Source organism: Triturus cristatus, chromosome 5_2, assembly GCF_964204655.1.
Source record: "Triturus cristatus chromosome 5_2, aTriCri1.1, whole genome shotgun sequence".
NCBI classification, from domain to species: domain Eukaryota; kingdom Metazoa; phylum Chordata; class Amphibia; order Caudata; family Salamandridae; genus Triturus; species Triturus cristatus.
In genome coordinates, this window is record NC_140588.1 from 1,130,456,892 (window position 1) to 1,130,483,716 (window position 26,825).

The following is a 26,825-nucleotide window of genomic DNA, read 5'->3' on the forward strand; positions in this document are numbered from 1 at the left end:
TTTTTTAGAAGTTTGTCTATGTATAGGAAGGGACACCTTCCTGTACATAAACAAATCATGGCATTTTGCTTTTTGCATGGGTGCTGCACAAGGCACCACACATGGAAAAAGGAAAAACGAGGAGAAATAATGCGTTTCTCCTCGTTTACCCATCATAAGACCAGTTTTTACCTGGTCTTAATTTTGTCGCTGCCTCCTATGTACACCACCCTTGTACATAGAGGGCAGAGTCAAAATTAATGGGTGTTGTTATTGGAACGTCCACTGCAACACCCACTGCACACCCCTTTCACGCTAACGATAGCGGGAAATGGGGCCTTATGTACAAGGCAGTGTTAAGTCACGTTAATGCTGCCTTGTACAGAAGGCGCAGCCCCTCACTATAGGTGACATTGTGGTGGCGATAGGGGCTTGTACATATGCCCCTTAATTTGCTATTCATCATTGTTGGATTTAGTATATCCCAAACAAGGAACAAAAACTTTCCTGAGCTTCTCCCTCTCAGAGAGAGGGTTGTAGCCAATGGCAGGACTAGGCATCCCGTCACGAGGAGAATCCCAATGATGAAGCATGCCACCCATGGTGGGTGGGGGATCTCGTCCTAATAAAGGGACACCCCAAGAGACTCTAAAGGCTTTCTCTGGATAGCCTCTCTTACTTTTGTTCATAGTTTAGACCCAGAGGTTCTATATTGTATTATTATTTGTAGACTGGGGAGCTTACCCTCACAGGTCTTAAACATTCTCCTCGGCTCCCCCTCCCTCTTATGTATGTATACATATACAGTAAACCCTGGGGTGTAGAGACCAGTGAGTGTGGAGTCTCATGATCATATTTGAAAACTTGGGACAAATGCTAGGGCAGCTGTCTAAACAGCCTCCCCCATCTCTCCATCCAAGTGAAGCTGATGATACGCACACATCCCCATCCACACTTCTCCCTCCATATTTCCCTGTGGTTTCTCAGCCCTCCTGCCATTGTTTCCTTTAATCCCCCAGTGCCCACTATTTCACTGTGGTTGACTCTCTTTCTACTTTCTTTTCCAACCCGTACATGAGGAGAGTCAGTATCTCTTCTCATTCACATTTGAAGGGCCAACTTTGGAATGAAGGGTCCCCTCATCTCCCCATGGGAGGCATTGGGGCTAATGACATTCACTCTGTGCAGCGCTCCATTTCCGCTCAGCTATCTTCACTCTATATTAATATCACTTTTTTAAGTCCACACATTCTCTAAAATCTATTTCTGGGAGAATGACATTGTATGAATTTTGCTTATCAATTCATATGAAGGAGAAGCATCACACATGCTTTATCCTGCTTACATGAAAAGGATTGATAATAGGGTAGTTTATCACAAACTCATTAACTTTGTAGCTCCAGCATCTCACACCAGCGGATACTTAGAAATAAACCTCAAAGCCCTAAAGCTGTGTGGAAGAGCACCCCTGTGCCCGGCCGGGACCAGTCCTCCCATGCCAAGGGACAGTTTTCAGACCAAGAAATATGTGGTGCAGATGATGGCAATGCCACCTTACTGCAAAACTTACGCATAATCTTTTAGTGCATATAATTTCAACCCCATACAACCAAAAGGTACATCAAATAGACATAATAACCAAGCTGAAAGCTGTTTTCATATTTCCACATAATGCAGGTCCAGACTGTCATCTATATCTGCCATCCCACCTGGAAGGCCTCTCCACCCTTCATGAGACCCTCACCGGTCAAGCATTGCCTCTCGTCCAGTGCCCCCTTCTTAGAAGTAGAAGTGAAGATTGCTAATATCATCTATGACTTCCAACTGCACATTACTGTTGATCCATTACTAGAATTATGATCCTCTTTCACTCATGGGGTAGCTACTACAATGTTTATTGTCACATCAAAATCACACGTGTTGTTTCTCTTTACAACTAGTCCTCAAGCCTCCACCTTTGTTCCGTTATCTCATGTATCCCCATCAGTCAAAATGTATTCCCTCAGGCTCCTCAAGTCTCTCTAACTCCACAGAAGGCCCACAAGTGCTCATGGTGCCTCATGCACCTTCACCGTGGCTTCCGTGGACCTCCTTTCCCCTTGGTTTCCCAATCAGTCCCAGTATCCTTCCCACTCACTCATCCATAGTTTTCCCATGGAGTGCCCTTTGCCTGCTTATCTTCTAGCATTTCCCAATGTCTCCACATGTCTTTCACCTTCTTGTCTCAATCACACCTCCCTGACTCTTGAGCCTCTCCCAGACCATCTCCTAGCTGCCTCTGTGATAACTGTTGTATCAAATGTGTTCTTGTTTTAATGATTGCAGATAATCCGCCTTGGCAATGAACCATTGTAATGGATATCAAGGGGTGGAACAGGGCTTTTAATTCATGGATTCCCTTGTAACCATTGTCAGGCAAATGCACTGGCATTACATCAGGAAAAACCCATATTCAACCTATTTTCACCCATATGCCGCCTCATGTTATGGTTTTAAATGATCTTGTTTGCTCATATTTATTATTTATTTATTAAGGAGTTTTATTGAGCGCTAGCCAGATCCGAAGGTATCGGAGTGCTTTACAACACTTTGTAAAGAGGAAAACACATATTATAGCAGTAGTGAACAGGAAGGCACAGGGTGCAGTAGAGGATTTGGCACGTTGTATAACGATAGAGAGAAAGTTACATAGTCCCGTAATAGTGAACACAGTAGTTTAAGCCAAGCATCCTTCTGATCCAGGGGGATAGTGGGGAGGAGTCAGGCTAGGTATGAGGTAGAGGTCTTGGTTTTAAAGTGTCATAGTGCAGTAGTGTGCACGCTTGTGAATTTTGGTTGCAATCTATCCATTTGGGAAGATACGATTGAGGTAGAGGTCTTTGAGCTGCCTTTTTAATGCTAGAAAGGAGGTGATACTCCTGATATGGACTGGGATGGAGTTCCATATTTTGGGCGCATTTCCAGAGAAGGATCGGGCTGCGTTTTTGTTTTTTTTAGGGTTTTCGGCTCGATGAGGATAGAGTGTGGGTACTCCAGAGGGTCCTTTTCTGAACGGCCTTTGTGAGTTTGGAGGCCAGGTAGGCAGGTTTCCCTATGTGGAGGGCTTTGTGCGTGAGGCAGGCAGGCAGTTCTGAAACTGCCTAGCATTTCAACTGGGAGCCATTTCAACTCTCTGAGTGCGGGCTAGATATGGGCATATTTTTTTTACTCCGGTGACCATTCTTAAAGCTGCATTAAGAGTTGATCGGATGGGAGCTAGGTGTGATTTTGCTATGCCTGTGAGGGTTACATTCCCGTAGTCTAATCTGGCGAAGAACCAAGGATTGAGTCGCTTGTTTGAGGTCGTTGGTCAGGATGCAGGGTTTCATCTTGTTAAGTAGTTTCAGTTAGAGGAACACGCTCTTGATGTGTTTGTCCATGCTTAGTTTAGGGTCCAGGGGGATTCCCAGCGATTTGACGGAGTCGGCCAGGGAGAGATTGTCGTTGAGAGCATCAATTGCTTTTTGCCATTCTGCGATTATGCAATTTAGGGGTTCTCCATTTTGTTGGAAATTAGGAGGATTTCTGTTTTGTCTTGATTCAATTTCAGGTGGTTTAAAGAGAGCCAGTATTGGACTTCTCAGAGAGTGTCGTTGTGTCTCTGGATGTCTTCAAAGGAGGAGGTTTCAAGATAAATCTGGGTGTCGTCCGCATAAAGGTGGAAGGGAATGTTGGATCTTTTGAGTATAGTGTGTATATGTTGAAAAGTTGTGGGGAGAGGACTGATCCTTGGGGGACGCCTCTGCTAGCAGGGTGAAGTTCCAACGAGAATTTTTGATTTTGACTCTTTGAGAGCGATTCTGGAGAAAGGAGCCGAACCAGCATAAGACCACCTCTTCAGCCCCTAGCCTTTCATGGAGTACCTTCGTCAGTAGTTGATGGTCTACCGTATCGAAGGCTGCCGATAGGTCCAGGAGGATTAGTAAGGAGCATTGGTCTGTATAAAGGGACTTGTATATATCATCTATGATATTAAGGATCGCTGTCTCTGTGCTGCACCCTTTTCTGAAGCCCGATTGGGGGGGGTCCAGGAGGTTGATGTTTTCCATGTGTTGAGTCATTTGAAGGAGAACACACTTTTCCATAGATTTGGCCAGGAGAGGGAGATTAGAGATGGGTCTGTAGTTGTTCAAATCCTTGGTGTCCAAGTCTGGCTTTTTCAATAGTGGAGTGACTTGGCCAATTTCGAGGCAATCTGTAATGACTCCAGAGCTCAGAGAGCTGTTTATGATCCTGGTCCAGAGCGGTGCTAGAGAGAATATTAGCTTCTGGGCCAGTTGGGCAGGAATAGGGTCCAAGGCATGTGTGGAGGGTTTAGAGGTGGAGATCAGTTTGACTATCTCTATTTACGAGACAGGGTTGAATGATTTCCACTGATTGGTGGGGTGATTGGTTGTGTTGCCCTCTGCTCTTGGGGCTGGGCTCCTATGGACGAGGTTGCGGTTGCTGACCAAGGAGAGCTCAATCTTGGAGATTTTGTCATTGAAGAAGTTGGCAATGTTCTCGCACAGGGCATTTGAGGCCAGTGTTGAGGATACGTGGGGTTTGGAAGTTTGTAGCCTGATGAGGGTAATGAGTTCTTTGGGTCTTTTTTTAGAACTTTCAAAGGCATTGCAAAAGAAGTATGTTTTTTCACGATTGATGTGGGCATTGTATTTCTTGCATTTTGCTTTGAGTTGGTCCAGGAGGATTGGGGACGGATTGTTCTGGCAGAGTTGTTGCCTTTCTTCGTTTATATCTGTGTTGAACCAGGATTTGGAAGGAGTTGTCCTGGCTCTTTTTTGTTTTAGGGGGGTCAATTGGTCCAGAATGTTGATCATAGTGGAGTTGTAGTGAGAGGTGAGTTCTGTAGTGGATAGGTCGTCAAAGGAGATGGGGAGGAGAGAGGTTATCCTTTCTTCCAAAACGTCCATGGGAATCTGCTTTAGATTTCTTGCCAAGTGGGGGTGTTCCTGATTAGGGGGTTGGCGTAGGATCGATTGGTTGATGTGAAATAGGATGATGTGATGGTCAGACCAGGCATGGTGTGGTCAATCGCAACTGCGTCAGGTTGGGCAATGATGGCATCAAAGATTAATCCTTTGTTATGGGTTTCCTGTAAGCAGTGTTGGGTGAGGTTGTTGTTATGTAGGAGTTTGTTCAGGTCATGAATCAGCAGGTTGTTTTCCTCATTCCAGTAAAGGTTGAGGTCTGCTAGAATTAGGTTACTGGAGTCCCGGAGTGCGCAGTTAGATATCAGATCAAATAGGTGTTCTCCAAATGAAGTGTTGTTGCCTGGCGGATGGTAGAGGAGATGACAGGATAGAGTTTTGTCTTCCCTCCTCTTGATGTTGGTGGTAAGACATTCAAAAGTGTTGTACTTAAGGGCTTTGGTTTCCGTTACGGAGTTGGTGTTCTTGTGTATGATTGCTATGCTCCCTCCGCAGTGGATTTTTCTGTCTTTGTTGATGATTGCAAAACCTGGGGGCACAAGCATGTCCATGATTGGAGAGGAGAACTCGTTTAGCCAAGTTTTGCTGATGAAAGCGATGTCTATGTCATGGGTCAGGATGGCTTCAGCCAGCTCTGTGGCATGTTTGATGGCTGATCTGCAGTTAATAAGCATGCAGTTATTGTTGGTCTCTCCATTTTTGAGTTTCTTTGTTGTGGAGGCCCTCAGAATGGTGGTGAGGCATGTTGGGGGTCCTGTAGATCTGGGTGGAGAGCGATCTCTTCTAAATCCAGTGATGATCTGAGGATTAGGGGTGACAGTCGGGGAAGTACCGTAGGAGGAGGCAAGGTCTAAAGCTGCGCACATGGACATTGCAGCTATTGTTCTTTTTGGTCTTTGTGCCGGGTCAAGGAGTGGGGTTGTGTTCCAACAGTGCCATGGAGCCCTAGAGTGCCTTATGCGTTTATTGTTGGTAGTGGTGGTGGTCGGGAGCGGGTGTTGGCTGGGCCTACGGAGTGAGGAAAGGTTCATTGTGATTTCTTTGAGGCCTAGTAATGCCTTTTTTAGCTTTATTTCTAGCAGGGCAAGATGTAGCGCCATCTCCTCGGTAGAGGCGATGAGGGTGTTCTGGGGAGAGACGTCTCAAGACGACGGGAGCTTGTCGTTGATAAAGTTGATTTTGTTGTTCATGTTGACTGTGTTGACTCTCTGGGTAGTCAAGCGCATGGGGTGAGAGGATTTATGTATAGAAATCGGAGACCTCAGCTTGCGTGTGGGAAGGGAGAAGGAGCTGGGCGACATAGATTGCGGGTTGGTGGTGCTGGTAGATTGTTGAGGGGGGCAGAGTGGGGTGGGAGGGGGAAGGATTCAGGCCGCAGGGGGTTGGGGAGCCTTACTTATGCTATACCTTTTGCTAATGTTTGAAGGGGGTCTGGAGAGTGGGTGGTTGATGAGGGGGACGGAGTGAAGGTCACGGTCTTGGGGGGAGGGGTAGGTGCTGTAGGCACCGGGAGCGGGATTAGATTTTGGTAGCATCCAGCTAGTCGGACCATCAGGGGGTAGGTAGTTGTTTGGGCTGGGCTGCCATGCTTGCGATAAAGCATTGCATAGGGAGGGGAAGAGTGAGTCAAATGCATCTAGGTTGTCATTGGTGGCTTGGATCAAGACTGTGCCATTGGAGTATAGGGTCACCGAGGTGAGGCCACTTAGCATGAGACGGTTGGGGATTGTGGTCGACAGTTGACAGCTGTGGGTGGTGTTAGTCGCTTTGGTTATGAGGAGATGTATTCTGAGGATGGCAAGCATGTATCATTGCGGATACATTACTTTAGCAAGCAGCAGCACACATTGGTACTGACGAAAGCCACAACACCTCTTTTGAGGGTCAACAGGCTGAAACATGTAGACCCATTTCTTGTCACTAACTCACAGGTATATGCTACCCCTGCCAGTGCCCTGTTTTTAATCCTGGCCCCAGGACATGTCAATAAAGGTATATTATGCACCTGGTAGCCCGTTTTATCTTATCTTTTCACCATCACTATACATCTGACCTAACCTAGGGAGATATGCACAAGGAAGTGGAGAGGAGAGGTGTTAGCCTTTCTGGCTTGACACCTCTCTCCTCCACTTCTGAAAAGCAAGGCTGCACCATATTTACAAGAATGTGGTGCAGCCTTGCATTTCCCCCTGCGATGGTGCTAAGTTTAGCAACTTAGCGCCAACACAAGCACCCTTGCAAGAGAGTGCAAGGGTGTCTGCGTGCAGGGGAGGATTATTTATGTGTAGGAAGGTGTCCCTTTCTGCACATAAACAATCCTAGAATGCCATTTTGCACCTTCATGTATGCTGCTTCATGCAGCACACATGAAAGTGACAAAATTGCATTTTTTTTAGAAGTTTGTCTATGTATAGGAAGGGACACCTTCCTGTACATAAACAAATCATGGCATTTTGCTTTTTGCATGGGTGCTGCACAAGGCACCACACATGGAAAAAGGAAAAACAAGGAGAAATAATGCGTTTCTCCTCGTTTACCCATCATAAGACCAGTTTTTACCTGGTCTTAATTTTGTCGCTGCCTCCTTTGTACACCACCCTTGTACATAGAGGGCAGAGTCAAAATTAATGGGTGTTGTTGTTGGAACGTCCACTGCAACACCCACTGCACACCCCTTTCACGCTAACGATAGCGGGAAATGGGGCCTTATGTACAAGGCAGTGTTAAGTCACGTTAATGCTGCCTTGTACAGAAGGCGCAGCCCCTCACTATAGGTGACATTGTGGTGGCGATAGGGGCTTGTACATATGCCCCTTAATTTGCTATTCATCATTGTTGGATTTAGTATATCCCAAACAAGGAACAAAAACATCCCTGAGCTTCTCCCTCTCAGAGAGAGGGTTGTAGCCAATGGCAGGACTAGGCATCCCGTCATGAGGAGAATCCCAATGATGAAGCATGCCACCCATGGTGGGTGGGGGATCTCGTCCTAATAAAGGGACACCCCAAGAGACTCTAAAGGCTTTCTCTGGATAGCCTCTCTTACTTTTGTTCATAGTTTAGACCCAGAGGTTCTATATTGTATTATTATTTGTAGACTGGGGAGCTTACCCTCACAGGTCTTAAACATTCTCCTCGGTTCCCCCTCCCTCTTATGTATGTATACATATACAGTAAACCCTGGGGTGTAGAGACCAGTGAGTGTGGAGTCTCATGATCATATTTGAAAACTTGGGACAAATGCTAGGGCAGCTGTCTAAACAGCCTCCCCCATCTCTCCATCCAAGTGAAGCTGATGATACGCACACATCCCCATCCACACTTCTCCCTCCATATTTCCCTGTGGTTTCTCAGCCCTCCTGCCATTGTTTCCTTTAATCCCCCAGTGCCCACTATTTCACTGTGGTTGACTCTCTTTCTACTTTCTTTTCCAACCCAAACATGAGGAGAGCCAGTATCTCTTCTCATTCACATTTGAATGGCCAACTTTCATGGACTCATCTCCCTCAAGGATTTATACAGTCTCCCTCAATCTGTTCATAAGGCCTCAAAGAGAATTTGGACACATGAGTGTTCCTGGGAGAGTCTACTCTAATCCAATATGTTGATTTATTTTTGACATCTATTACACTAGACTAGTGAAAGGAGGACTCAGTCTGTCTACTCGCCAAACTGGTTAAGAAACGCCCTGTGGTGTCAAGAAAAAAATGCATTTTTGCCTCCCCGAGTGAGATACCTTGGCTAAGACACTCCCGCTAGCAAAAGCCACTAGTCCCCTGAAAGAGTAGAAGCCATTCGTAAGTAGCCCCACCTTGCAACTGCCTCCCGGGTGCGTACCTTTTGGGGAATGGTGGAGTACTACAGAGAGAGGATGTTTGGTTATGCCGAAATGGTGAAGCCTTTGCAACAACTTATATGAAATGATACTCCTGAATCCTTACAGTGATCTAGTGAAGCTGAGAATGTGTAGAGACATTACAGCTTGTTGCAATGTGAGGCATTGATGCACATTTCCTGCGTAGAGCTACTCATGAATTTACTGCCTATGGATTCTGAGTCTTATAATGCCTCTAAAATTGATCTCTTTATAACCTAGGTCCACAAATGCATGTACTGCCATGGGCCAGTGTTGCACTTTATTGGTTGGACCACTTGTGCTGGTTTCTGGGACTGGGCATTGCCACATTAATTTCTTGATAAACTGATGTCTGTTACTCCCTGGTTGTGCTATGTATTCACCGGTACCTCTCCCTTTCAACTCCAACCAAAGACACAGAACAATGCAAGGGAACATGTGTAGGCAACCTTCTGTCAGAAATCCAGGATGTTAGGGCTTTGTGACAGCCCACTTTTGATAGAAGGGTAGGCAAGGTCACACATATACCACCACTAGATGATGACATGGTCTCTCCCGATGAGGTGCCCCTTTCATCCCATAATATGAAAGATCTTTACCTCCAAATCTTTTCACCATTTTTGTAGCAACACAGTGCTGGAGTGGAACACTGCAGGCGTAGATTGACAGCTCTGTGAAGATTGCTGCAGGCTTCTCGCTTTCAGGCCTGAAACGACAGGAGCATCATTACTGCCTGCTCTTTACTCATTCATAATGACTCACTGTGCAAAGACCAGGACCTCACCTGTTTAAAAAGTTTCTTGCATCCTAGAATGAAAAAATATAAAAACACAGATTCAGTTTTGTTACAAAGTAAAACCAAATTTGATAGCAGTACCTTTTACGATGGTAGTTTATAGAGCAATGTTTACAGTTACTAGGTCTGCACAGATCTTTATTCACCAGTCATCGTATTTACCCCAAATCATGCAGCATAAGTTATATCATTTCCCCTTGACATTTGACGGCATCATTTTATATTTACTGTGGAATGAAGGGTCCCCTCATCTCCCCATGGGAGGCATTGGGGCTAATGACATTCACTCTGTGCAGCGCTTCATTTCCGCTCAGCTATCTTCACTCTATATTAATATCACTTTTTTAAGTCCACACATTCTCCAAAATCTATTTCTGGGAGAATGACATTGTATGAATTTTGCTTATCAATTCATATGAAGGAGAAGCATCACACATGCTTTATCCTGCTTACATGAAAAGGATTGATAATAGGGTAGTTTATCACAAACTCATTAACTTTGTAGCTCCAGCATCTCACACCAGCGGATACTTAGAAATAAACCTCAAAGCCCTAAAGCTGTGTGGAAGAGCACCCCTGTGCCCGGCCGGGACCAGTCCTCCCATGCCAAGGGACAGTTTTCAGACCAAGAAATATGTGGTGCAGATGATGGCAATGCCACCTTACTGCAAAACTTACGCATAATCTTTTAGTGCATATAATTTCAACCCCATACAACCAAAAGGTACATCAAATAGACATAATAACCAAGCTGAAAGCTGTTTTCATATTTCCACATAATGCAGGTCCAGACTGTCATCTATATCTGCCATCCCACCTGGAAGGCCTCTCCACCCTTCATGAGACCCTCACCGGTCAAGCATTGCCTCTCGTCCAGTGCCCCCTTCTTAGAAGTAGAAGTGAAGATTGCTAATATCATCTATGACTTCCAACTGCACATTACTGTTGATCCATTACTAGAATTATGATCCTCTTTCACTCATGGGGTAGCTACTACAATGTTTATTGTCACATCAAAATCACACGTGTTGTTTCTCTTTACAACTAGTCCTCAAGCCTCCACCTTTGTTCCGTTATCTCATGTATCCCCATCAGTCAAAATGTATTCCCTCAGGCTCCTCAAGTCTCTCTAACTCCACAGAAGGCCCACAAGTGCTCATGGTGCCTCATGCACCTTCACCGTGGCTTCCGTGGACCTCCTTTCCCCTTGGTTTCCCAATTAGTCCCAGTATCCTTCCCACTCACTCATCCATAGTTTTCCCATGGAGTGCCCTTTGCCTGCTTATCTTCTAGCATTTCCCAATGTCTCCACATGTCTTTCACCTTCTTGTCTCAATCACACCTCCCTGACTCTTGAGCCTCTCCCAGACCATCTCCTAGCTGCCTCTGTGATAACTGTTGTATCAAATGTGTTCTTGTTTTAATGATTGCAGATAATCCGCCTTGGCAATGAACCATTGTAATGGATATCAAGGGGTGGAACAGGGCTTTTAATTCATGGATTCCCTTGTAACCATTGTCAGGCAAATGCACTGGCATTACATCAGGAAAAACCCATATTCAACCTATTTTCACCCATATGCCGCCTCATGTTATGGTTTTAAATGATCTTGTTTGCTCATATTTATTATTTATTTATTAAGGAGTTTTATTGAGCGCTAGCCAGATCCGAAGGTATCGGAGTGCTTTACAACACTTTGTAAAGAGGAAAACACATATTATAGCAGTAGTGAACAGGAAGGCACAGGGTGCAGTAGAGGACTTGGCACGTTGTATAACGATAGAGAGAAAGTTACATAGTCCCGTAATAGTGAACACAGTAGTTCAAGCCAAGCATCCTTCCGATCCAGGGGGATAGTGGGGGGGAGTCAGGCTAGGTATGAGGTAGAGGTCTTGGTTTTAAAGTGTCATAGTGCAGTAGTGTGCACGCTTGTGAATTTTGGTTGCAATCTATCCATTTGGGAAGATACGATTGAGGTAGAGGTCTTTGAGCTGCCTTTTTAATGCTAGAAAGGAGGTGATACTCCTGATATGGACTGGGATGGAGTTCCATATTTTGGGCGCATTTCCAGAGAAGGATCGGGCTGCGTTTTTGGTTTTTTTAGGGTTTTCGGCTCGATGAGGATAGAGTGTGGGTACTCCAGAGGGTCCTTTTCTGAACGGCCTTCGTGAGTTTGGAGGCCAGGTAGGCAGGTTTCCCTATGTGGAGGGCTTTGTGCGTGAGGCAGGCAGTTCTGAAACTGCCTAGCATTTCAACTGGGAGCCATTTCAACTCTCTGAGTGCGGGCTAGATATGGGCATATTTTTTTTACTCCGGTGACCATTCTTAAAGCTGCATTAGGAGTTGATCGGATGGGAGCTAGGTGTGATTTTGCTATGCCTGTGAGGGTTACATTCCCGTAGTCTAATCTGGCGAAGAACCAAGGATTGAGTCGCTTGTTTGAGGTCGTGTTAGAAACCGTTCCGTGGGTTCGTCGTCAGGATCGAACGGCGGAAATTCGGAAGGAAAACTACATTACCCAGAAGTCTGAGCACCGCGCCCGGGACGTGCCGTCGCTCTTCCGGCACGTGATGACGTTTTCAGTGCGGCGCGTAGGTGAAGAAGGGAGCAGACGCGCGAGGCTGTGCCGGATATTCCTAACGGTTCCTGAGGTGGAGTAGGTTCTGGCGAGAGGCTGTTGCGGTGGGGTAAGGGTGCTCAGCGCACCGTGATGTTTGTTTTGAAATTCTCTGAGTAATACAAGATACAGGGGGGGGATCCTGTTGTTCTTTGTGCATTGCTCCTGGTGCTGCCACAGTCTTTGGAACTTACGAACGCTGTCATTCTAGGCCATTAAGATGAAGCAATCTAAGTGTGTGCCGAGTGAATGAGAGAGAGAGAGAGAGAGATTTCCCGCTGATAGGGAAAAAGGATAACTATTTGCGCCTTACTCAGAAGCATCAGAGTTATTGAGGTGATACATGCTGTATTAATTTGGGGAGCACTGAGTGACGAAGCCGGGTTGCGAACCGGCAACTAAGTGCCAGAATCTTTCGTGGGCGAAGCCGTGTTGAGAAACGGTGGATGTGATGGAATAATCAAAAGGGGATGTAACAAAACTTTCATGGATGTATTAATCCTTTTGGTACTTTTGGCAGGTTCTGAGTTGGGGAATGTAAATACTGAAAAGCAGCTAGGCTGCAGCAAACCTCTGAACCTCAGCACTGTTCATGACATTCAATGAAATTCTTGGTTGTTTTCGTTTACAGGTAGTTGAACAAACTCCAGGCATTTTACATGTTCCATGTGTACTGTATCAACTACTCATAGATCTAGTGTATAACCTTGTGCTTACATTTTTACAAGTCTCCCTCCCCGCTGTCCCCATCCTTTCCTTCCCTCACTTGATCCGCTCTGTCTCTTGTGCTGTTATAGCTATCAGAGAGGAAACGATCAAGGGGTGGAACCCTTTTGAGCAACGAACCAATCCTGAAGAGGTCCACGGATTCCACTTGAAGCTATCAGAGCTGACAGAATATCCGGCCTTAACTAGTTTTACTTCCCGGTTGGTTCGGGGCACAATGGCCACCCTAGAAGATGTTATAGCCGCTTTACAAATAGTGCAAAATGAGGTAGCAGCCTCTAGAGTAGAAACAGCGGCATTGCAGGAGCGCGTAGAACGATTACAGCGTAATCCGTTTGATGCAGTAGGGAGTAGAACTCATGATGGAGGTGCATGGGGAGGAGGCTCGTCCTCAATGCAACCCACTCCTGTTACTGTAGAAATTCCCACGCCCATTCCCTTAGCAGCCCCTGAAAGATTTCATGGGGATGAAAAGAAGGTCCAGGTATTTTTAACACAAATCATGATGCATTTCACCTGTCGTCCCAAGGTCTTTAGTACTAATCAAGCGAGAGTAGCCTTCCTGATCTCATATTTGGCAGGGGATGCAGCGCAATGGGCGGTTCCTTTGGTAAGGAAAGATGATCCTTTTTTGTACGACTGGGATGGGTTTCGGGAGGAGTTTGAACGAGTATTTGATCAACGAACCCAGTCGTATTCAGTAGATAGGGAATTGTTAGAATTAAAACAAGGGAATCGGGAGTTGTTAGTATATGTGAACGCTTTTCAGCGTTTAGTGGCCGAAACACACTGGCCCGAAGATAAACAAGCAGCCGTCTTTCACCATGGTCTGAGAGCAGAGTTGAAGGACGTAATAGCCCAAATAGACCCGCAACCCCGATCCTGTATCGACCTCATTAACCTAGCAAGACGGTTGGATCATCGTCTGTCAGAAAGGAGGGGGGATAGAAAGAAATATGACCGTCCTTTCGTGAGGAGCGATAAACCACGCTTACCGGTGGGGGGATCTGGTTCAGTAACGGAACCTATGGAAATAGGGTCAGTAAGGGCGACCCTTACACAGGAAGAAAGGGAACAGAGGAGAAAACAAGGCTTATGTATGTATTGCGGGAAGAAAGGGCACTACGTAAAAGACTGTTTGGCTAAACCCAAGACTAGGGAAGGAGGGTATGCGAGGGCCACTTCCCCGATCGTACCAAAGGCGGAAAACTAATAGGCCCAGGGATTGGGGGAGGAAATGCCAAGGGCCTGTATGAAATCCCTTCCGTGATAGGTGAGAAAGCACATTTTTTTGTGAGTCTGCGCTTACGTCTCAAAGGAGAAAAAGTAGAAGTAAATGCTCTTTTGGATTCTGGTGCGACAGGCATCTTCATGGATGAAGACGTTGTGCAGAAGCTAGAGATCCCCAAGGTAGCTAAAGAACATTTGGAAACCGTTCTGACCGTAGACGGTAGGAACCTGGTTTCAGGACCCATTGGTTTTTGTACCCCTTCACTTAAGGTCTGCTCTGGGGAAACCCATATAGAATGGTTAACCTTTAATATCATCAAGACACCCCTGTATGGGGTGATACTAGGACTACCCTGGTTAACGAACCATAACCCTACCATAAATTGGGCAGATCACAGCATAGTTTTTGATTCCCCATTCTGTGACCATAATTGTCTTCCGGAACACAGTCCCGTAGACAGGTCAGTAGGAAAGGAATACATGATCGCCACAGCTGCAGAAAAGGATGTGGTGTTACCTGAAATATACGAAGAATATGTAGATGTCTTTAATGAAAGACAGGCGAACAAGCTTCCTCCACATCGCCCATACGATTGTCAGATAGATCTTGTTCCGGGGGCGGTAGTGCCATGTGGGAGGATCTATGCACTGTCAGAGAAAGAAAACGAGCATTTGCGAAACTATTTGGAAGAATACCAAGAGAATGGGTTTATTAGGCCATCCAAATCCCCAGCGGCATCACCCCTTTTTTTTATACCTAAAGCAAATGGAGAGTTAAGAACTTGCATTGACTTTCGCGCCTTAAACAAGGTGGCCATCAAAAATAGCTACCCACTTCCTCTGATATCGGTCCTACTGGACCAGGTAAAAAAGGCTGTAGTCTACACCAAACTCGATCTCCGTGGTGCATACCACCTCGTTCGTATGAGAAGGGGTGACGAATGGAAAACGGCTTTTCGCACCCGATACGGATTATTTGAGTATCAAGTAATGCCATTCGGGTTGTGCAATGCGCCTGCCGCATTTCAGTACTTTCTGAACGAGGTGTTACGGGAGTATTTAGATAGATTCGCTATAGTGTACATAGATGACGTTTTAATATGCTCAGAAGATGTCAACCAGCATGAACAACATGTAGGAAAGGTGTTAGATGCTTTGAGAGCCAATGCACTATACTGTAAACTCAGTAAATGTGAGTTTCACGTTGACCAGGTGGAATTTTTGGGGGTTATGTTGTCAGCACAAGGGCAAACCATGGCCGAAAGAAAGATCAAGGCAGTGCAGAAGTGGCCTATCCCTACAAACGTCAAGGATGTCCAATCCTTTCTTGGCTTTGCCAACTTTTACAGAAGGTTTATCCTTCACTTTTCGGAGATAGTGGCTCCAATCACGCAACTACTCCGGAAAAAGATCAAATTCGCCTGGACTCCAGAAGCCCAACAGGTGTTTGACCAGCCCCGAGAGGCATTTACAACAGCCCCAGTGCTGGCCCACCCTGATCCGGAAAGGCCATACTTGGTGGAAGCGGATGCCTCAGAAGTAGCAATCGGGGCGGTGTTATCTTAGAGAGATCCCCAGAACGGCCTTTTGCATCCCATTGCCTTCATGTCACGAAAGCTCAGTGGATCAGAAATAAATTACACAATAGCGGAAAAAGAACTGCTCGCCATACGAGACGCATTTAAGGAATGGCGGCAGTATTTAATGGGGGCCAAACATACCACTACAGTGTATTCCGATCATCGGAATTTGCAATATATGACCTCTGCTCGCCTCCTCTCCCCCCGACAACTCAGGTGGATGTTGTTTTTTGAGGAATTTCGGTTTATACTCACCTACAGACCGGGGAGTGCGAACAAAAAAGCGGATGCCCACTCAAGACAAGAAAGCACTCCAGCACCTCTGGAACCAATAGCACGATCCATTATACCGCTAGAGCAAGCAATCTGCGTGGTGAAGTCCGAACAATTCCTCAATAAAGTAAAGACCGAAATGGAGAGGCCAAAATGGAAAAGATGGTTAGTGGACCACCCGGATTGGAAAATCCGTGAAGGCCTCCCTATGAAAGGGACAAAGTTATTCATACCTACCCCGATCTTAAGACAGGAAGCTCTACAATGGTGTCATGCTTCTCCCACCGCGGGACACAACGGAAGAGAAAAGACACAAGAAAGGCTCTTACGACAATTCTGGTGGCCATCAATGGCCAAGGATGTGCACTCCCTGATACAGACATGCCTCGTATGTATGCAAACCAAACCCGATCGGGGGAAACCCTACGGGCTGCTTCGACCATTACCCACACCTGATCTGCCTTGGGAACACATAACGTTGGACTTCATTGTGGGGTTGCCGGAAGACCAAGGATGTACCACTATATTGGTGGTGATTGATAGCTTAACCAAGATGGGCCACTTCATTGCATATCCTCGAATACCTACTGCTGGACAAGTAGCACAACTACTGCTCACGCATATAGTACGGCTGCATGGCCTTCCAAAGACGATTGTCACAGACAGAGGCACACAATTCACGTCGCAGTTCTGGAGAGTGTGGTGCGCCGCATTACGTATTGATTCAAACCTGTCTAAAAGCTTCCACCCCCAGACGGATGGACAAACGGAAAGGCTAAACCAAACATTGAAACAATATTTAAGATCTTACGTACACGGTGCTACCGAAGCATGGGTTGAATGGTTATGGCTCGCCGAAATAGCCTACAATAGTGCACAACACAGCACCACTAAATATGCCCCGTTTTTTGTCACCTATGGCTTCCACCCACGGTTTCTACCCTTTATCCTACCAAGAGAGGCCACAAAGGTACCAGAAGTACAAACGAGGGTAAAAAAGATCCAAAGGGTTCTAAAAAACACTCAAAGAAACATTCAGAAGGCAAAAACCGCGTACAAAAGACAAGCCGATAAACATCGAAGACCTGAACCAGGGTACAAAGAAGGAGAGGTGGTGTGGTTATCCACCAGAAACATACGTTTTCGGCGCTACAGTATCTTCAACCCTCGCTATATAGGTCCTTTTAAGATCATTAAAGTCATCAACCCGGTAGCAGTGAAACTGGCACTACCAAATCATATGCATATACATCCGGTTTTTCACGTCTCATTGTTGAAACCGGCTCACAACCCAGTACCCAAACACCCAAAACCCATCCTGATTAACAATGAACCAGAGTACGAAGTACGTGCAGTGGTGGACTCCAAGCATAGAGGGAGGAAGGTGTGGTACTTGATATCCTGGAAAGGATATGGCCCGGAGGAAGACTCATGGGAACCCGCGGAAGCAGTCCACGCTCCACGATTAGTGCGACGGTTTCATCAGCTGCATCCAGATAAGCCAAAGCCCTGACGACGTCCCTCGGGGGAGGGATGTACTGTTTGAAACCGTTCCGTGGGTTCGTCGTCAGGATCGAACGGCGGAAATTCGGAAGGAAAACTACATTACCCAGAAGTCTGAGCACCGCGCCCGGGACGTGCCGTCGCTCTTCCGGGACGTGATGACGTTTTCAGTGCGGCGCGTAGGTGAAGAAGGGAGCAGACGCGCGAGGCTGTGCCGGATATTCCTAATGGTTCCTGAGGTGGAGTACGTTCTGGCGAGAGGCTGTTGCGGTGGGGTAAGGGTACTCAGCGCACCGTGATGTTTGTTTTGGAATTCTCGGAGTAATACAAGATACAGGGGGGATCCTGTTGTTCTTTGTGCATTGCTCCTGGTGCTGCCACAGTCTTTGGAACTTACGAACGCTATCATTCTAGGCCATTAAGATGAAGCAATCTAAGTGTGTGCCGAGTGAATGAGAGAGAGAGAGAGAGAGATTTCCCGCTGATAGGGAAAAAGGATAACTATTTGCGCCTTACACAGAAGCATCAGAGTTATTGAGGCGATACATGCTGTATTAATTTGGGGAGCACTGAGTGACGAAGCCGGGTTGCGAACCGGCAACTAAGTGCCAGAATCTTTCGTGGGCGAAGCCGTGTTGAGAAACGGTGGATGTGATGGAATAATCAAAAGGGGATGTAACAAAACTTTCATGGATGTATTAATCCTTTTAGTACTTTGGCAGGTTCTGAGTTGGGGAATGTAAATACTGTAAAAGCAGCTAGGCTGCAGCAAACCTCTGAACCTCAGCACTGTTCATGACATTCAATGAAATTCTTGGTTATTTTCGTTTACAGGTAGTTGAACAAACTCCAGGCATTTTACATGTTCCATGTGTACTGTATCAACTACTCATAGATCTAGTGTATAACCTTGTGCTTACATTTTTACAGGTCTCCCTCCCCGCTGTCCCCATCCTTTCCTTCCCTCACTTGATCCGCTCTGTCTCTTGTGCTGTTATAGCTATCAGAGAGGAAACGATCAAGGGGTGGAACCCTTTTGAGCAACGAACCAATCCTGAAGAGGTCCACGGATTCCACTTGAAGCTATCAGAGCTGACAGGTCGTTGGTCGGGATGCAGGGTTTCATCTTGTTAAGTAGTTTCAGTTAGTTGAACACGCTCTTGATGTGTTTGTCCATGCTTAGTTTAGGGTCCAGGGGATTCCCAGCGATTTGACGGAGTCGGCCAGGGAGAGATTGTCGTTGAGAGCATCAATTGCTTTTTGCCATTCTGCGATTCTGCAATTTAGGGGTTCTCCATTTTGTTGGAAATTAGGAGGATTTCTGTTTTGTCTTGATTCAATTTCAGGTGGTTTAAAGAGAGCCAGTATTGGACTTCTCAGAGAGTGTCGTTGAGTCTCTGGATGTCTTCAAAGGAGGAGGTTTCAAGATAAATCTGGGTGTCGTCCGCATAAAGGTGGAAGGGAATGTTGGATCTTTTGAGTATAGTGTGTATATGTTGAAAAGTTGTGGGGAGAGGACTGATCCTTGGGGGACGCCTCTGCTGGCAGGGTGAAGGTCCAACGAGAATTTTTGATTTTGACTCTTTGAGAGCGATTCTGGAGAAAGGAGCCGAACCAGCATAAGACCACCTCTTCAGCCCCTAGCCTTTCATGGAGTACCTTGGTGAGTAGTTGATGGTCTACCGTATCGAAGGCTGCCGATAGGTCCAGGAGGATTAGTAAGGAGCATTGGTCTGTATAAAGGGACTTGTATATATCATCTATGATATTAAGGATCGCTGTCTCTGTGCTGCACCCTTTTCTGAAGCCCGATTGGGGGGGTCCAGGAGGTTGATGTTGTCCATGTGTTGAGTCATTTGAAGGAGAACACACTTTTCCATAGATTTGGCCAGGAGAGGGAGATTAGAGATGGGTCTGTAGTTGTTCAAATCCTTGGTGTCCAAGTCTGGCTTTTTCAATAGTGGAGTGACTTGGCCAATTTTGAGGCAATCTGTAATGACTCCAGAGCTCAGGGAGCTGTTTATGATCCTGGTCCAGAGCGGTGCTAGAGAGAATTTTAGCTTCTGGGCCAGTTGGGCAGGAATAGGGTCCAAGGCATGTGTGGAGGGTTTAGAGGTGGAGATCAGTTTGACTATCTCTATTTACGAGACGGGGTTGAATGATTTCCACTGATTGGTGGGGTGATTGGTTGTGTTGCCCTCTGCTCTTGGGGCCGGGCTCCTATGGACGAGGTTGCGGTTGCTGACCAAGGAGAGCTCAATCTTGGAGATTTTGTCATTGAAGAAGTTGGCAATGTTCTCGCACAGGGCATTTGAGGCCAGTGTTGAGGATACGTGGGGTTTGGAAGTTTGTTGCCTGATGAGGGTAATGAGTTCTTTGGGTCTTTTTTTAGAACTTTCAAGGGCATTGCAAAAGAAGTATGTTTTTTCACGATTGATGTGGGCATTGTATTTCTTGCATTTTGCTTCGAGTTGGTCCAGGAGGATTGGGGACGGATTGTTCTGGCAGAGTTGTTGCCTTTTTTCGTTTATATCTGTGTTGAACCAGGATTTGGAAGGAGTTGTCCTGTTTGTTTTAGGGGGGCCAATTGGTCCAGAATGTGGATCATAGTGGAGTTGTTTTGAGAGGTGAGTTCTGTAGTGGATAGGTCGTCAAAGGAGATGGGGAGGAGAGAGGTTATCCTTTCTTCCAAAACGTCCATTGGAATCTGCTTTAGATTTCTTGCCAAGTGGGGGTGTTCCTGATTAGGGGGTTGGCGTAGGATCGATTGTTTGATGTGAAATAGGATGATGTGATGGTCAGACCAGGCATGGTGTGGTCAATCGCAACTGCGTCAGGTTGGGCAATGTTGGCATCAAAGATTAATCCTTTGTTATGGGTTTCCTGTAAGCAGTGTGGGGTGAGGTTGTTGTTATGTAGGAGTTTGTTCAGGTCATGAATCAGCAGGTTGTTTTCCTCATTCCAGTAAAGGTTGAGGTCTCCTAGAATTAGGTTACTGGAGTCCCGGAGTGCGCAGTTAGATATCAGATCAAATAGGTGTTCTCCAAATGAAGTGTTGTTGCCTGGCGGATGGTAGAGGAGATGACAGGATAGAGTTTTGTCTTCCCTCCTCTTGATGTTGGTGGTAAGACATTCAAAAGTGTTGTACTTAAGGGCTTCGGTTTCCGTTACGGAGTTGGTGTTCTTGTGTATGATTGTTATGCTCCCTCCGCAGTGGATTTTTCTGTCTTTGTTGATGATTGCAAAACCTGGGGGCACAAGCATGTCCATGATTGGAGAGGAGAACTCGTTTAGCCAAGTTTTGCTGATGAAAGCGATGTCTATGTCATGGGTCAGGATGGCTTCAGCCAGCTCTGTGGCATGTTTGATGGCTGATCTGCAGTTAATAAGCATGCAGTTAGTGTTGGTCTCTCCATTTTTGAGTTTCTTTGTTGTGGAGGCCCTCGGAATGGTGGTGATGCATGTTGGGGGTCCTGTAGATCTGGGTGGAGAGCGATCTCTTCTAAATCCAGTGATGATCTGAGGATTAGGGGTGACAGTCGGGGAAGTATCGTAGGAGGAGGCAAGGTCTAAAGCTTCGCACATGGACATTGCAGCTATTGTTCTTTTTGGTCTTTGTGCCGGGTCAAGGAGTGGGGTTGTGTTCCAACAGTGCCATGGAGCCCTAGAGTGCCTTAGGCGTTTATTGTTGGTAGTGGTGAGGGTCGGGAGTGTGTGTTGGCTGGGCCTACGGAGTGAGGAAAGGTTCATTGTGATTTCTTTGAGGCCTAGTAATGCCTTTTTTAGCTTTATTTCTAGCAGGGCAAGATGTAGCGCCATCTCCTCGGTAGAGGCGATGAGGGTGTTCTGGGGAGAGACGTCTCAAGACGACGGGAGCTTGTCGTTGATAAAGTTGATTTTGTTGTTCATGTTGACTGTGTTGACTCTCTGGGTAGTCAAGCGCATGGGGTGAGAGGATTTATGTATAGAAATCGGAGACCTCAGCTTGCGTGTGGGAAGGGAGAAGGAGCTGGGCGACATAGATTGCGGGTTGGTGGTTGGTGGTGCTGGTAGATTGTTGAGGGGGGCAGAGTGGGGTGGGAGGGGGAAGGATTCAGGCCGCAGGGGGTTGAGGAGCCTTACTTATGCTATACCTTTTGCTAATGTTTGAAGGGGGTCTGGAGAGTGGGTGGTTGATGAGGGGGACGGAGTGAAGGTCACGGTCTTGGGGGAGGGGTAGGTGCTGTAGGCACCGGGAGCGGGATTAGATTTTGGTAGCATCCAGCTAGTCGGACCGTCAGGGGGTAGGTAGTTGTTTGGGCTGCCATGTTTGCGATAATGCATTGCATAGGGAGGGGAAGAGTGAGTCAAATGCATCTAGGTTGTCATTGGTGGCTTGGATCAAGACTGTGCCATTGGAGTATAGGGTCACCGAGGTGAGGCCACTTAGTATGAGACGGTTGGGGATTGTGGTCGACAGTTGACAGCTGTGGGTGGTGTTAGTCGCTTTGGTTATGAGGAGATGTATTCTGAGGATTGCAAGCCAGTTTTCCAGTCTTTCCGTATGGAAAATGAGGTCCATTTTCTGCTGCCCGTTGGTGGCACCGTGGTAAATGTCCGCGAATAGTGTTTCTGGGTGTTGTCTAATCAGTCTGTGTTTGAAGATCTTTTTTGTTTTAGGTGAGAGGTTGGGGGGAAAGTGATGGAGAAGGAGTTTGGGCCGTGTGGTTTTAAGTGGTTATGTGTGTCAGGGTAAGGTGAGGTTGGAGTGACGGGTAACATTTTGTCTAAGTTAGAAAGGGGGGTGGCTATTCGAAGCTTCTGCAAATAGCTTCTCCTAGGGGACCGGCATCCAGGACATTCCAGCTGTGTCTGCAGAGGCGGATGATGTCGCTAGGTGATTGGGTTGTTGGGGAATCGGTCTGAGGTTGATAGGGAATCTGTCTAAGGATCAGTGCTTTGACTTATGTAGAGAGAGGGGGGGGGTAACTTGTGTTTTCCGGCTAGTGAACAGGCCTCAAGTTGTTGTCAGAGACCTGGAGTTGGATTACAGCGTCTGTGTTGTTAGACTGCTGGAGGCTGGGATGGTAGTCGGGTAGTATTGGGGAGCATGTGGGAATAATATTGGGGGTGGCTCTTATTTTGGCTTGGCTTGGCAACGGTATTATTCTAATGATCAGGTTAGTGGGAGGGCAGAAACAGCCTTCTTTGAACCAGGCTTTGCATTAAAGACTGGCAGCTATGGGGTTAATGGGGCTGTAGGTTCAGTCACAGGAGCTTGTGTGGAATGTGTCAATGTGGGAGTTGTGTTTCTGAGGTGAGGGGAGGGTCCGCTGTTTATTTCGATAAAAGAGGGTTAGGGGTTGGCGGGGCTGAAGGTTATAACACTGGAGCTAGAGTGGTGTGTGTGGGTGAAGGATGTTGAGTTTCTGTGGGGAAGGGTCTGGTGATTATTCCAATAGATGGGGGTTAGGGGTGACGGGAGCGGCCTTTTTGGTGCCATGGATCTCCTGCATGAAGGTGGTGTAGGATCTGAGCTACGAGATATGCAGAGGAGGTAGCGTGCTGGCTGGGATTTAATTAGTCAGAATCGGAGATTGCTATTGCAGTGACAGCCCGCCGCCATTTTGAGGTCAGACGCCCATGTCACATGACCTGTTTCATATGATCCCTAGATCAGAACGCTAATGATTATATGTGTAACATTGAACCTGTGAGTATTTCCTACCTGATTTCTTTATTTGGAGGCTCATCGGAGATTGGTTTCAAGTAGGCTCAGAGAGAGGTGGGGGGCGTTGAAATTGCAGACAACCAATTTTTTCTCCCACCGTGTGAATTTACTTAAAGACTCATGACTTTGTGCACGCTGAAATTGTGTCCGTTGTTTATTTGTAAAGCGTTTGCCGATTAGAGTGATTTTTGCGAAAGTAAGGGGGTCGCCATTTTGGGTTCAGGCAGCACACTACCCGCGTCAGGTCTTCCTGGGCTGCCCGCCATGTTGTCTTTTACTTGTGGTCCTCTCACATATCAAACCTTCCTTAGCACCAGGTGACTTTACTTGAGGTCCCCTGACCTATCAAACCTTCCTTAGCACCAGGTGACTTTACTTTAGGTCCCCTCACCTATAAAATCTTCGTTAGCACAGATGACTTTACTTGAGGTCCCCTCACCTATCAAACCTTCCCTACCACAGATGACTTTACTTTAGGTCCCCTCACCTATCAAACCTTCCTTAGCACCAAGTGACTTTACCTGAGGTTCCATCACCTATCAAACCTTCCTTAGCACCAGGTGACTTTATTTGTGGTCCCCTCACCTATCAAACCTGCCTTAGCACCAGGCGACTTTACTTGAGGTCCCCTCACCTATCGAGCCTTCCTTTGCACCAGGTGACTTTACTTGTGGTCCCCACCTATAAAACCTTATATAGCACCAGGTGATTCTACTTGTGGTCCCTTCACCTATCGAACCTTCCTTAGCACCAGGTGACTTTATAAGTGGTCCCCTCACCTATCAAACCTTCCTTAGCACCAGGTGACTTTACTTGTCGTCCCCTCACCATTCAAACCTTCTATAGCACCAGGTGACTTTAGTTTAGATCCCCTCACCTATCAAACCTTCCTTAGCACCAGGTGTCTTTACTTGTGGTCCCCTCACCTATGGAACCTTCTGTAGCACAAGGTGTCTTTACTTTGGTCCCCTCACCTATCAAACCTTCCTTAGCACAGGGGACTTTACTTTAGGTCCCCTCACCTATCAAACCTTCCTTAGCACCAGGTGACTTTACTTCTGGTCCCCTCACCTATCAAACCATCCTTACACCAGGTGACTTTACTTCTGGTCCCCTCACCTATCAAACCTTCTTTAGCACCAGGTGACTTTACTTGTGGTCCCCTCACCTATCAAACCTTCCTTAACACTAGGTGACATTGCTTGTGGTCCCCTCACCTATCAAACCTTCCTTAGCAGAGGTGAATTTAATTGAGGTCCCCTCACCTATCAAACCTTCCTTAGCACCAGGTGACTTTACTTTAGTTCCCCTCACCTATCGAACCTTCCTTTGCACCAGGTGTCTTTAATTGTGGTCCTCTCACCTATCAAACCTTCCGTAGCACCAGGTGACTTTACATGTGGTCCCCTTACCTTTCAAACCTTCTATAGCACCAGGTGACGTTAATTGTGGGCCCCTCACCTATCAAACCTTCTACAGCACCAGGTGACTTTACTTGTGGTCCCCTCACCTATCAAACCTTCCTTAGCACCAGGTGACGTAACTTGTGTTTATTTGTGGTTCCCCCACCTATCAAACCTTCCTTAGCACCAGGTGACTTTACTTGTGGTCCACTCACCTATCAAACCTTCCTTAGCACCAGGTGACTTTAGTTGTGGTCCCCCTCACCTATCAAACCTTCTACAGCACCAGGTGACTTTACTTGTGGTCCCCTCACCTATCGAACCTTCCTTAGCACCAGGTGACTTTACTTGTGGTACCCTCATCTATCAATCCTTCCTTAGCACCAGGTGACTTTACTTGTGGTCCCCTCACATACCAAACCTTCCTTAGCACCAGGTGACTTTACTTGTGGTCCCCTCACATTCCAAACCTTCCTTGGCACCAGGTGACTTTACTTGTGGTCCCCTCACCTATCAAACCTTCCTTAGCACCAGGTGACTTTACTTGTAGTCCCCTCACTGATCAAACCTTCCTCAGCACAGGTGACTTTACTTGAGGTCCCCTCACCTATCAAACCTTCCTTAGCACTAGGTGACTTTACTTGTGGTCACCTCACCTATCAAACCTTCTACAGCACCAGGTGACTTTACTTGTGGTCCCCTCACCTATCAAACCTTTCTTAGCACCAGATGACTTTACCTGAGGTCCCCTCACCTATCAAACCTTCCTTAGCACAGGTGACTTTACTTGTGGGCCCCTCACCTATCAAACCTTCTATAGCACCAGGTGACATTACTTCTGGTCCCCTCACCTATCAAACCTTCTATAGCACCAGGTGACTTTACTTCTGGTCCCCTCACCTATCAAACCTTCCTTAGCACAGGTGACTTTACTTGTGGTCCCCTCACCTATCAAACCTTCCTTAGCACCAGGTGACTTTACTTGTGGTCCCCCTCACCTATCAAACCTTCCTTAGCAGAGGGGACTTTACTTGTTGTCCCCTCACCTATCAAACCTTCCTTAGCACAGGTGACTTTACTTGTGGTCTCCTCCCCTATAAAACCTTCTTTAGCACCAGGTGACTTTACTTGTGGTCCCCTCACCTATTGAACCTTCCTCAGCACCAGGTGACTTTACTTGAGGTCCCCTCACCTATCAAACCTTCCTTAGCACAGGTGACTTTATTTGTGGTCCCCTCACCTATAAAACCTTCCTTAGCACCAGGTGACTTTACTTGTGGTCCCCTCACCTATTGAACCTTCCTCAGCTCCAGGTGACTTTACTTGTGGTCCCCTCACCTATCAAACCTTCTATAGCACCAGGTGACATTACTTCTGGTCCCCTCACCTATCAAAACTTCCTTAGCACAGGTGACTTTACTTGTGGTCCCCTCACCTATCAAACCTTCCTTAGCACCAGGTGACTTTACTTGTGGTCCCCCTCACCTATCAAACCTTCCTTAGCAGAGGGGACTTTACTTGTTGTCCCCTCACCTATCAAACCTTCCTTAGCACAGGTGACTTTACTTGTGGTCCCCTCACCTATTGAACCTTCCTCAGCACCAGGTGACTTTACTTGAGGTCCCCTCACCTATCAAACCTTCCTTAGCACAGGTGACTTTACCTGTGGTCCCCTCACCTATCAAACCTTCTACAGTACCACATGACTTTACTTGAGGTCCCCTCACCTATCAAACCTTACGTAGCACCAGGTGAATTTACTTGAGGTCCCCTCACCTATCAAACTTTCTACAGCACCAGGTGACTTTACTTGTGGTCCCCTCAACTATCGAACCTTTCGCAGCACCAGATGACTTTACTTGAGGTCCCCTCACCTATCAAACCTTCTACAGCACCAGATGACTTTACTTTTGGTCCCCTCACCTATCAAACCTTCTACAGTACCAGGTGACTTTACTTGTGGTCCTTTCACCTATCAAACCTTCCTTAGCACCAGGTGACTTTACCTGAGGTCCCCTCACCTATCAAACCTTCCTTAGCACCAGGTGACTTTACTTGTGGTCCCCTCACCTATCGAACATTCCTCAGCACCAGGTGACTTTACTTGAGGTCCCCTCACCTATCAAACCATCCTTAGCACAGGTGACTTTACTTGTGGTCCCCTCACCTATCACACCTTCT

At 46.7% G+C, this 26,825-nt stretch overlaps 1 protein-coding gene across 1 annotated transcript in view; it reads right to left on the reverse strand.

The window, feature by feature from the left end:
• LOC146829893 (uncharacterized) overlaps positions 1 to 26,825 on the reverse strand; it is a 458,149-nt gene that overhangs the window by 150,014 nt on the left and 281,310 nt on the right. The window contains exons 4-5 of the mRNA XM_085608539.1: positions 9,590 to 9,612; positions 9,405 to 9,511 (exon numbers count right to left, since the gene is read on the reverse strand). Coding sequence (XP_085464665.1) covers positions 9,405 to 9,511; positions 9,590 to 9,612 — 130 coding nt within the window. The remainder of the gene's footprint in view (positions 1 to 9,404; positions 9,512 to 9,589; positions 9,613 to 26,825) is intronic.